We start from the raw sequence: 12,183 nt of genomic DNA, 5'->3' as shown, positions 1-12,183 counted from the left end.
ATAACATGAATATTGACTAGAGAACAGAGGAGACAGTGTGTACTGACCAGTGATATTTAATACTACATAATATTGACTAGAGAACAGAGGAGATGGTGTGTACTGACCAGTGATATTTAATACTACATAATATTGACTAGAGAACAGAGGAGACAGTGTGTACTGACCAGTGATATTTAATACTACATAATATTGACTAGAGAACAGAGGAGACAGTGTGTACTGACCAGTGATATTTAATACTACATAATATTGACTAGAGAACAGAGGAGACAGTGTGTACTGACCAGTGATATTTAATACTACATAATATTGACTAGAAGAACAGAGGAGACAGTGTGTACTGACCAGTGATATTTAATACTACATAATATTGACTAGAGAACAGAGGAGACAGTGTGTACTGACCAGTGATATTTAATACTACATAATATTTACTAGAGAACAGAGGAGACAGTGTGTACTGACCAGTGATATTTAATACTACATAATATTGACTAGAGAACAGAGGAGATGGTGTGTACTGACCAGTGATATTTAATACCACATTATATTGACTAGAGAACAGAGGAGATGGTGTGTACTGACCAGTGATATTTAATACTACATAATATTGACTAGGGAACAGAGGAGATGGTGTGTACTGACCAGTGATATTTAATACTACATAATATTGACTAGAGAACAGAGGAGACAGTGTGTACTGACCAGTGATATTTAATACTACATAATATTGACTAGAGAACAGAGGAGACGGTGTGTACTGACCAGTGATATTTAATACTACATAATATTGACTAGAGAACAGAGGAGACAGTGTGTACTGACCAGTGATATTTAATACTACATAATATTGACTAGAGAACAGAGGAGACAGTGTGTACTGACCAGTGATATTTAATACTACATAATATTGACTAGAGAACAGAGGAGACAGTGTGTACTGACCAGTGATATTTAATACTACATAATATTGACTAGAGAACAGAGGAGACAGTGTGTACTGACCAGTGATATTTAATACTACATAATATTGACTAGAGAACAGAGGAGACGGTGTGTACTGACCAGTGAGGAAGCCCTGAGGGAAGAATAGTCCAGAGATCCAGAAGGATTTGGGCTGACCCCGAGTGATCCAGTTCTACACAAACACACAGACAGAGAGGAAGTTGGTTTCCCTGCATGAACACACACACACAGACACACACACACACGCACACGAAGGAGAGGGTGATTTTGATTGGGTTATGTTAATCTCAGTTCCCAGAACCTAATTGTAAGGCTGTCACCAGAGACTGGGGTTATGTTCATCTGTCTGTGTGTAGACATTTAGGGATTGCGTAACACACAGTAAGACCAGTCTCTCGGAACAGACGCTTCAGTCTGGGGCGACGGAGCGAGTGCACAGAGAGAATGAGAGATGGACAGAGAGCAGAGAGAGAGCGAGATTATCATCTAGTTCACTGGCTTTGGCATTGTTAACATATGTTTCACGTGCTAATAGAAAATGTCGAGTGATAGAGGAGAGAGAAGACTGGAGATAGAGACAAGAGAAGACTAGGGTGAGAGAGAGAAAAAGAAGAGAGATTAGGGAGAGAGGGAGACAAAGAGGAGGAAGGAGAAAGAGGGAGGAAGACTTGGGAAAAAAAGAGAGAGAACTAGGGAGAGGGAAAGAAAAAGAGAGAGAGACTAGGGAGAGATAGGGAGAAAGAGACTAGGGAGAGAGAGGGGAGAAAAAAAAGAAGACTAGGGAGAGAGGGAGAAAAAGAGAGACTAGGGAGAGAGAGGGAGAAAAAGAGAGAAGACTAGGGAGAGGGAAGAGAGAGAAGAGACTAGAGTGGGGAAAGAGAGAAGAAGACTAGGGATAGAGAAGGCTAGGGAGAGGGAAAGAAGACTAGGGTGAGAGGGAAAGACAGGGAGACTGGGAGAGGGAAAGAAGAGAGAGAAGACTAGGAGAGGGAAGGAAGAAGACTAGGGAGAGAGAGGGAAGAGAAGAGAGAGAAGACTAGGGAGAGGGAAGAGAGAAGATTTAGGGAGAGGAAAGAGAGAAGACTAGGGAGAGGAAGAGGGCTAGGGAGGAAGGGCAGAGGAGACTAGGGAGAGGGAAGAAGAGAGGAATAGGGAGGAGAGGGAAAGAGAAGAGAGAGAGAGAGAGAGAGAGGGCGAAGGGAGAGGAAAGACAGAGAGGAGACTAGGGAGAAGTGAAAGAGAGAGACTAGGGAGAGGGAAAGAGAGAGACTAGGGAGAGGGAAAGCAAAGACTAGGGAGAGGGGAGAAGGCAAAGGGAGAGGGGAAAGAGAGAGAGAGAAGACTAGGGAGGGAAAGAAGACCGGGGAGAGGGAAAGACAAGAGGGGAGCTGGGGAGAGAAAGGAAGACTAGAAGGGGGGAGGGAAGAGAGAAGACTAGGGTGAGGGAAAGACAGAGGAGACTAGGGAGAGGAAGAGAGAAAGAGAGAAGACCGGGGAGAGGAAAGAGAAGGAGCTAGGGAGGGGAAAGACAGAGAAGACTAGGGAGAGGAAGAGAAGAGAAGACCAGGGAGAGGGAAAGAAGACAGGGAGAGGGAAGAGAGAAGACAGGGAGAGGAAGAGGGAAGACTAGGGAGAGGAAAGAAGACTAGGGAGAGGGGAGAGGGAAGAGAAGACTAGGGAGAGGAAAGAGAAAGAAGAAGACTAGGGAGGAGGGAAGAAGACTAGGGAGAGGGAAGAGAAGACTAGGGGAGGGAAAGAGAGAAGACTAGGGAGAGGAAGAAGACTAGGGAGAGGGAAAGAAAAGAGAGAGATAGAGATGGGTAAATGCAGAGCAAGGACACAGAAGAATAGAACGTAGGGAGTAAGAGATGAGAAAGAAAGAAGTCAGTCTGAAGTGGATGGCGTGCTGCTAATGTTTAAACATGATTCTCTCATCACATCATCCCATCTCACTACCCCTGATAATGACTCTGTGTGTGTGTGTGTGTGTGTGTGTGTGTGTGTGTGTGTGTGTGTGTGTGTGTGTGTGTGTGTGTGTGTGTGTGTGTGTGTGTGTGTGTGTGTGTGTGTGTGTGTGTGTGTGTGGTTCCTGTGTCCACATTCGTCTGAAGTGTGATGTGGTGGTATGATGAAATGTTAACAACAAGAGCACACAAACATAGATGTCCTGTTTCCACTGTATCACACATTGCCTGTATGAAGTCTTTCCATCTGATGTAATGACAACACACAAACGGAGTTCATCTGATGTAATGACTTACACAGACACAAGTCTTCCATCTGATGTAATGGACCCGTCTGGAGTGTATCATCTGGTGGTATGATCACAGACACGAGTCTAACATCTGAAGAGCACACACAACACAAAGTCTCCATCTGATGTAATGACCTACATATGTAAGAGTCTCTTTTCCATCTGATGTAATGACAACACACAAACACACAAGTCTACCATCTGATGTAATGACAACACACACACAAGCACAAGTCTTCCATCTGATGTAATGACAACACACACACACACAAGTCTCCCATCTGATGTAATGACAACACACAAACACACAAGTCCCATCTGATGTAATGACAACACACAGACACACAAGTCTCCCATCTGATGTAATGACAACACACAAACACACAAGTCTCCCATCTGATGTAATGACAACACACAGACACACAAGTCTACCATCTGATGTAATGACAACACACACAACACACAAGTCTCCCATCTGATGTAATGACAACACACAGACACACAAGTCTCCCCATCTGATGTAATGACAACACACAGACACACAAGTCTCCCATCTGATGTAATGACAACACACAAACACACAAGTCTCCCATCTGATGTAATGACAACTTACACAAACACACAAGTCTCCCATCTGATGTAATGACAACACAAAAACACAAGTCTACCATCTGATGTAATGACAACACAAGTCTCCCATCTGATGTAATGACAACACACAGACACACAAGTCTCCCATCTGATGTAATGACAACACACAAACACAAGTCTACCATCTGATGTAATAACACACAACACACAAGTCTACCCATCTGATGTAATGACAACACACAAGTCTCCCCATCTGTAACTGACAACACACAGACACACAAGTCTCCCATCTGATGTAATGACAACACACAGACACACAAGTCTCCCATCTGATGTAATGACAACACACAAACACACAAGTCTCCCATCTGATGTAATGACAACACACAAACACACAAGTCTCCCATCTACAGTGTAATGACAACACACAGACACACGAGTCTACCATCTGATGTAATGACACACACACAAGTCTACCATCTGATGTAATGACAACACACAGACACAAGTCTCCCATCTGATGTAATGACAACACACAGACACACAAGTCTCCCATCTGATGTAATGACAACACACAGACACACAAGTCTCCCATCTGATGTAATGACACACACAGACACACAAGTCTCCCATCTGGTGTAATGAGCACACAGACACAAGTCTCCCATCTGGTGTAATGACAACACCTGACACACAAGTCTTATCATCTGATGTAATGACAACATCACACATCTGAGAGAAGTAAATATAGTGTTTCACTGTGCGTGGTACATCAAATATCAGCACAAAATGTGGTTATGAGGTAAATTGTGTCTGACTCAGGACTTAAAGAGAGGTTCAATGACCCAACTGTACAGCAACACGTGTCTATAGAGAGAGAGGAGTCTCTCTGTCACCTCGATAGAGGTCCTGAGGGCCAGATCTTTAACCCAGCTGGCCAGGGTTTGAGGGAGGGGTAAGCTGAGGTGCTCCAGTGGTTTGAGTATAGTTGTTGAGAAACTGGTGTGATCCTCCATCTCCTCAGCCAACACCAGCCTACCTTATAGCCTTCTGGAGGGTACACAGGGCACACCTAGAGAGGGGAGGGAGAGCTGAATGTGAAGTGTTTGTGGGTACATCTCGAGACATCCACAACGAACATCATAAGCCAGAGTCACCACTGCAGTAACGGTTTGCCAATGTGGCTGCAGCATCTGTCATATAAACACATTCAGATTCACATTAAAATGTTCCATTTCTTTTCCCATTTTTTACATTACAGCCTTATTCTAAAAATGGATCAGGTATATTTTCCCTCATCAATCTACACACAATACCATATATAATGACAAAGCGAAAACAGGGGTTTAGAAATGTTTGCAAAATATTATATAAAAATGAAATATAACATTTACATAACTATTCAACCTTTGCGATGAAACTCAAAAGTGAGCTCGGTGCATCCTGTTTCCTGTTTCCTGTTTCCATGGATCGCCGTTGAGATCAGTAGGAGGCTGCTGAGGAGAATGGCTCATCATAATGTCTGGATCAAATGGAATGGCATCACACACGGAGTGTATTCGTGTATTTGATCCCATTCAACTGATTCCGGTTCCAGTCAGCCAACCGAACCCATCCTCCTAAAATAGGTGCCACCAACCTCTGACCAAGATCATCTAAGGTACCAACAGTTGACAGTGCATGTCAGAGCAGAAACCGTAGACCTCTGAGACAGGATTGTGTGAGGCACAGATCTGGGGAAAGGTACAAAACAACTGTCTCTGCAGCATTGAGGTCCCCTGGAGCAGTGTCTTCCATCATTCTATAATGGAAAACGTTTGGAACGTCCAAGACTCTAACTAGAGCTGGCTGCCTGGCCAAACTGAGCAATCAGGGAGAAGGGCCTTGGTCAGGGAGGTGACCAAGACCCTGATGGTCACTGGCAGAGCTCTAGAGTATCTCTGTGGAGATGGACAATCATCTCTGCAGCACTCCACCAATCAGGCCTTTATAGTAGAGTGGCAAGTGGAAGTGGAAGCCACTCCTCAGTAAAAAGGCACACAACAGCCTACTTGGAAGTTTGCCAAGAGGCACCTAAAGAACTCTCAGACCATGAGAAACAAGATTCTCTGGTCTGATGAAATAGATTGAACACTTTGGTCTGAATGCCAAGCGTCACGTCTGGAGGAAACCTGGCACCATCCCTACGGTGAAGCATGGTGGTGCAGCATCATGTTGTGGGGATGTTTTCCAGTGGCAGGGAGACTAGTCAGGATCGAGGGGAAAGATGAGCGGAGCAAAGTACAGAGATCCTTGATGAAAACTTGCTCCAGAGCGCTGAGGACTAGTTCACCTTCCAACAGGACAACAACCTAAGCAAACAGACAAGACACTGCAGGAGTGGCTTCAGGACAAGTCTCTGAATGTCCTTGAGTGGCCCAGCCAGAGCCGGACTTGAATCCAATCTAACATCTCTGGAGAGACCTGAAAATAGCTGTGCAGCAACGCTCCCCATCCAACCTGACAGAGCTTGAGAGGATCTGCAGAGAAAACGGAGAAACTCCCCAAAATCAGGAGTGACAAGCTTGTAGCATCATATATATATATATATACCCAAGAGGACTTGAGGCAGTAATCACTGCCAAAGGTGCTTCAACAAAGTACTGAGTAAAGGGTCTGAATATCTATGTAAATGTAACATGAATTTGTAAAAAAAAATAATAATAATTTAAAGCCAACATTTTTTAACTATTTTTGTTGCTTTGTCTTTATGGGCTATTGTGTGTAGATTGATGAAACAAAACTACATTTAATACATTTTAGAATAAGGCTGTAACAAAATGTGGAAAAGTCAAGGGTGAATAGATTTCGAATGCACTGTATGTCCCTCCACTATGCCTCTGGGACCTTCCATTGAGACCTAGGGGCAGCAGCTGGAACCATGGACCGATACAGCTGTCCTAACATTTCATCAAGGACTTTTTCAATGCATTTCCATTACCAATCATCATCTCCTGATTTCACAGCATTTAAATACACTGAAAAATGAATGGCTGACAACTGGGACCCCTGACCTCTAATGCCTGACCCCTGACCTCTAATGCCTGACCCCTGACTCACCCTGAGGACCCGCAGCAGGTTGTTAAAGCGGTCTACTTCCTGTCCGAGGACGGTGGTGAGGGAGTTGAGGCGTCCGTTGGCGTCACGAATAAACAGAGCCTCTGCTGCCTCATCCATATCCAGACACTCTGAGGAGACAGACCGACAGAGAGACAGATCAGACAGACACAGACAGACAGACACAGACAGACAGAGACAGATCAGACAGAGACAGATCAGACAGACAGACAGAGACAGATCAGACAGACAGAGACAGATCAGACAGACACAGACAGACAGAGAGACAGACACAGACAGACAGACAGAGACAGATCAGACAGACAGAGACAGATCAGACAGACCGACAGAGACAGATCAGACAGACACAGATCAGACAGACCGACATAGAGACAGACACAGACAGACACAGACAGACAGTGAGACAGATCAGATACACAGACAGAGAGACAGATCAGACAGACACAGACAGACAGAGAGACAGATCAGACAGACACAGACAGACAGAGAGACAGACACAGACAGACAGACAGAGACAGATCAGACAGACCGACAGAGACAGATCAGACAGACCGACATAGAGACAGACACAGACAGACACAGACAGACAGTGAGACAGATCAGATACACAGACAGAGAGACAGATCAGACAGACACAGACAGACAGAGAGACAGATCAGACAGACACAGACAGACAGAGAGACAGACACAGACAGACAGACAGAGACAGATCAGACAGACCGACAGAGACAGATCAGACAGACCGACATAGAGACAGACACAGACAGATCAGACAGACACAGACAGACAGAGAGACAGATCAGATACACAGACAGAGAGACAGATCAGACAGATCAGACACAGACAGACAGACAGAAAGACAGACAGACAGACAGACAGACAGACAGACAGACAGACAGACAGACAGACAGACAGACAGACAGACAGAAGAGAGACAGACACAGACAGATACACAGACAGAGACAGATCAGACAGACAGACAGAGACAGATCGGACACACAGACAGACAGACAGACAGACAGTCAGAAAGAGAGACAGACACAGACAGAGAGACAGACACAGACACAGACAGACAGACAGACAGACAGACAGACAGACAGACAGAAAGAGAGACAGACAGACAGACAGACAGACAGTCAGAAAGAGAGACAGACACAGACAGATACACAGACAGAGACAGATCAGACAGACAGACAGAGACAGATCGGACACACAGACAGACAGACAGACAGACAGAAAGAGAGACAGACACAGACAGAGAGACAGACACAGACACAGACAGACAGACAGACAGACAGACAGACAGACAGACAGACAGACAGACAGAAAGAGAGACAGACACAGACAGACAGACAGACAGACAGACAGACAGTCAGAAAGAGAGACAGACACAGACAGAGAGACAGGCAGACAGATCAGACAGTGACTTCAACCACACTATAATGAGTTTAGAGAGACTAACTTTAATTTCAAACCAAAGCGAACATCAAACCGTAAAAGCACCAGAATAAATCAAGCCTGGGATGTGTGTGTGTGTGTGTGTCTACGTGCGTCTCTCTCTCACCCGGGATCTTGGCGAGGATGGAGTCGGCCAGCTCGTGGACGATCTCGTCGTTGCTCTTGCCCCCCCGCCGCGGGCTGACGAGCGAGGCTGTACCTCCAGGATGGTGTTGATCAGGGTCATAGTCTCCAGACGCTGTACAGACAGACAAGACCTCACCGCTTTAGGGATGACAAGTAACCCACAGGACACAGACTATATACACCTATAGTATGTATCCATGTTGTCAGCATCAAAGGTAATGTTCTCCTCTTAACTGGCTAAATACATGTTTTGTATTAGTGATCTGACCTCTTATTTTCAGACAGTACATGAACAAAATTTGTCAAAAACAAATTTGAATTAGGTACTGTATAGTTAACTGTCCCCAAGCCAGTATTAGCCCACTGAGCTAAAGGTGAGAATATATTAGCAGAGTGAAGTGTCGAACCTGGAAGGCGAGGTTGGCGTTCTCGTGCATACCAAAGATCTCAGGGTCGTCTATGAGAGGAAGGTTCTCTATGTACCTGTTATAGTCACTCAGTCTGTCTGCCTCGGGGGCAAAGTAGACACCTGACACACACACACACAGAATACCAACAGTTAGATCTCACTGAACACACAGACAGAATACCAACAGTTAGATCTCACTGAACACACAGACAGAATACCAACAGTTAGATCTCACTGAACACACACAGACAGAATACGAACAGTTAGATCTCACTGAACACACACAGACAGAATACCAACAGTTAGATCTCACTGAACACACACAGACAGAATACCAACAGTTAGATCTCACTGAACACACACAGACAGGATACCAACAGTTAGATCTCACTGAACACACACAGACAGAATACCAACAGTTAGATCTCACTGAACACACAGACAGAATACCAACAGTTAGATCTCACTGAACACACAGACAGAATACCAACAGTTAGATCTCACTGAACACACAGACAGAATACGAACAGTTAGATCTCACTGAACACACACAGACAGAATACCAACAGTTAGATCTCACTGAACACACACAGACAGAATACCAACAGTTAGATCTCACTGAACACACACAGACAGAATACCAACAGTTAGATCTCACTGAACACACACAGACAGAATACCAACAGTTAGATCTCACTGAACACACACAGACAGAATACCAACAGTTAGATCTCACTGAACACACACAGACAGAATACCAACAGTTAGATCTCACTGAACACACACAGACAGAATACCAACAGTTAGATCTCACTGAACACACACAGACAGAATACCAACAGTTAGATCTCACTGAACACACACAGACAGAATACCAACAGTTAGATCTCACTGAACACACACAGACAGAATACCAACAGTTAGATCTCACTGAACACACACAGACAGAATACCAACAGTTAGATCTCACTGAACACACACAGACAGAATACGAACAGTTAGATCTCACTGAACACACAGACAGAATACCAACAGTTAGATCTCACTGAACACACACAGACAGAATACCAACAGTTAGATCTCACTGAACACACACAGACAGAATACCAACAGTTAGATCTCACTGAACACACACAGACAGAATACCAACAGTTAGATCTCACTGAACACACACAGACAGAATACCAACAGTTAGATCTCACTGAACACACACAGACAGAATACCAACAGTTAGATCTCACTGAACACACAGACACACAACAGGACACACCTTTCCCCCGTTTCTCAGATTCAGCAACATTTGTACACACAAATTGTACACACAAATTTGCACGCACACACACACACAGTGGTCTTCACCTGAGGTGGAGAAGGTGTACCCTGGGTCCAGGGTGACAGGGAGAAGAAGCGTTTGAGGATGGTGCGGAGACAGCGCTGGTCCCAGGCATCAGTCACCCTGCCTCCGTAGGTTATCTCCCCTGGGGGGAGAGAGGGTGAGGGTGGGGGGAGTCATTAGGTACTGAAAGGAAGAACATGGACAGAAACCTGGAGGGGCTACCTCCAGAAGAAATGCTCATGTTGGTTTTACACTCATTTCCCTAATGAACACGACCCACTTCACATGAACCTGCTGTGGAAAACACATGTGCACATTTGGAATCATTCCTATTACAGACAGAGTGGAGGTGGAACAGAGGTTCTGCTGGGTAAATGGAAGGTTCTAATAGAGGTTCTAAACTTTAGTATGCAGAACAGGGAACCCCTCTTTCAGTTATTACACTAAGTGAGAGAGGAACACTTTGATTCAGGATGTTTAAAACTATATCATGCTATAGGTTAAACACCCAATTAGGAATTAAACAAACATTACAAAGCCTGAAAAAATGGAAGAATGGAAGACATCAGTCATGAAATCAAATCTGGCCTCAGGAGTGTGTAATCACACAATATATTTTACATGATGTATAATCAGAATTAGAAGGTCAAATTTGAAAAAGGGGAAAAACATGTCAGTTTAGAGATACTTTTTGTAATGAAGTGTAGTAATGAAGTGTAGTAATATAGTGTAGTAATATAGTGTAGTAATATAGTGTAGTAATATAGTGTAGTAATATAGTGTAGTAATATAGTGTAGTAATATAGTGTATGTGGACACCTCCTTGTCAAACATCATTCTCAAATCAAATCCATGTTATTGCAGGTGTAGCGAAATGCTTGTGTTCCTAGCTACAAAAGTACAGTAGTAACAGTAGTAACAATTCACAACAATACCTGCTACTAAACCTCCCAGAACCTCAGGGTCTTCCCTGCTACTAAACCTCCCAGAACCTCAGGGTCTTCCCTGCTACTAAACCTCCCAGAACCTCAGGGTCTTCCCTGCTACTAAACCTCCCAGAACCTCAGGGTCTTCCCTGCTACTAAACCTCCCAGAACCTCAGGGTCTTCCCTGCTACTAAACCTCCCAGAACCTCAGGGTCTTCCCTGCTACTAAACCTCCCAGAACCTCAGGGTCTTCCCTGCTACTAAACCTCCCAGAACCGCAGGGTCTTCCCTGCTACTAAACCTCCCAGAACCTCAGGGTCTTCCCTGCTACTAAACCTCCCAGAACCTCAGGGTCTTCCCTGCTACTAAACCTCCCAGAACCTCAGGGTCTTCCCTGCTACTAAACCTCCCAGAACCTCAGGGTCTTCCCTGCTACTAAACCTCCCAGAACCTCAGGGTCTTCCCTGCTACTAAACCTCCCAGAACCTCAGGGTCTTCCCTGCTACTAAACCTCTCAGAACCTCACAGTGGTCAGCAGTAATGTGAATAATGGAGGACCCGGCAGGGAAACAGGCAGACAGGGAGGCGGGAAGGGAGACATGCAGGGAGACAGGCAAGGAGGGAGACAGGCAAGGAGGGAGACAGACAGGCAGGGAGACAGGCAAGGAGGGAGACAGACAGGCAGGGAGACAGGCAGGGCGGCCGATACACACACAGTCCTACCAGTGATGTAGATGAGAGCATCCCAGGGTATGTGACCAGTCTGACAGTAGAGGTTCTGGTTGAGCAGGGCACACTCTCTGTCGCTGTCGTTGAACTCATAACGGATGTTCCAACCCAGAGGACCAAACTTCTTCCTCTCCTGCAACACACACTCACTGTTTTTATTCTACTGTCAATTTCAACAGTTACAGTTACAAAGACAATGAATACAGTAGGAGGTGTGTGTTCTGACATAATGAATACAGTAGGAGGTGTGTGCTCTGACATAATGAAT

The 12,183-nt window shown here is 44.9% G+C and overlaps 1 protein-coding gene across 1 annotated transcript in view; it reads right to left on the bottom strand.

Moving 5' to 3' along the window:
• Window positions 1-12,183, bottom strand: part of LOC127907897 (dynein axonemal heavy chain 6-like) — a 147,341-nt gene that overhangs the window by 42,614 nt on the left and 92,544 nt on the right. The window contains 4 exon segments of the mRNA XM_052464361.1: window positions 8,923-9,044; window positions 10,284-10,325; window positions 10,328-10,402; window positions 11,910-12,048. Coding sequence (XP_052320321.1) covers window positions 8,923-9,044; window positions 10,284-10,325; window positions 10,328-10,402; window positions 11,910-12,048 — 378 coding nt within the window.

This window comes from Oncorhynchus keta, chromosome 16, assembly GCF_023373465.1.
Source record: "Oncorhynchus keta strain PuntledgeMale-10-30-2019 chromosome 16, Oket_V2, whole genome shotgun sequence".
NCBI classification, from domain to species: Eukaryota; Metazoa; Chordata; class Actinopteri; order Salmoniformes; family Salmonidae; genus Oncorhynchus; species Oncorhynchus keta.
Note: the sequence above shows the minus strand (reverse complement) of the source record. Positions and strands in the feature narration are given on the sequence as shown.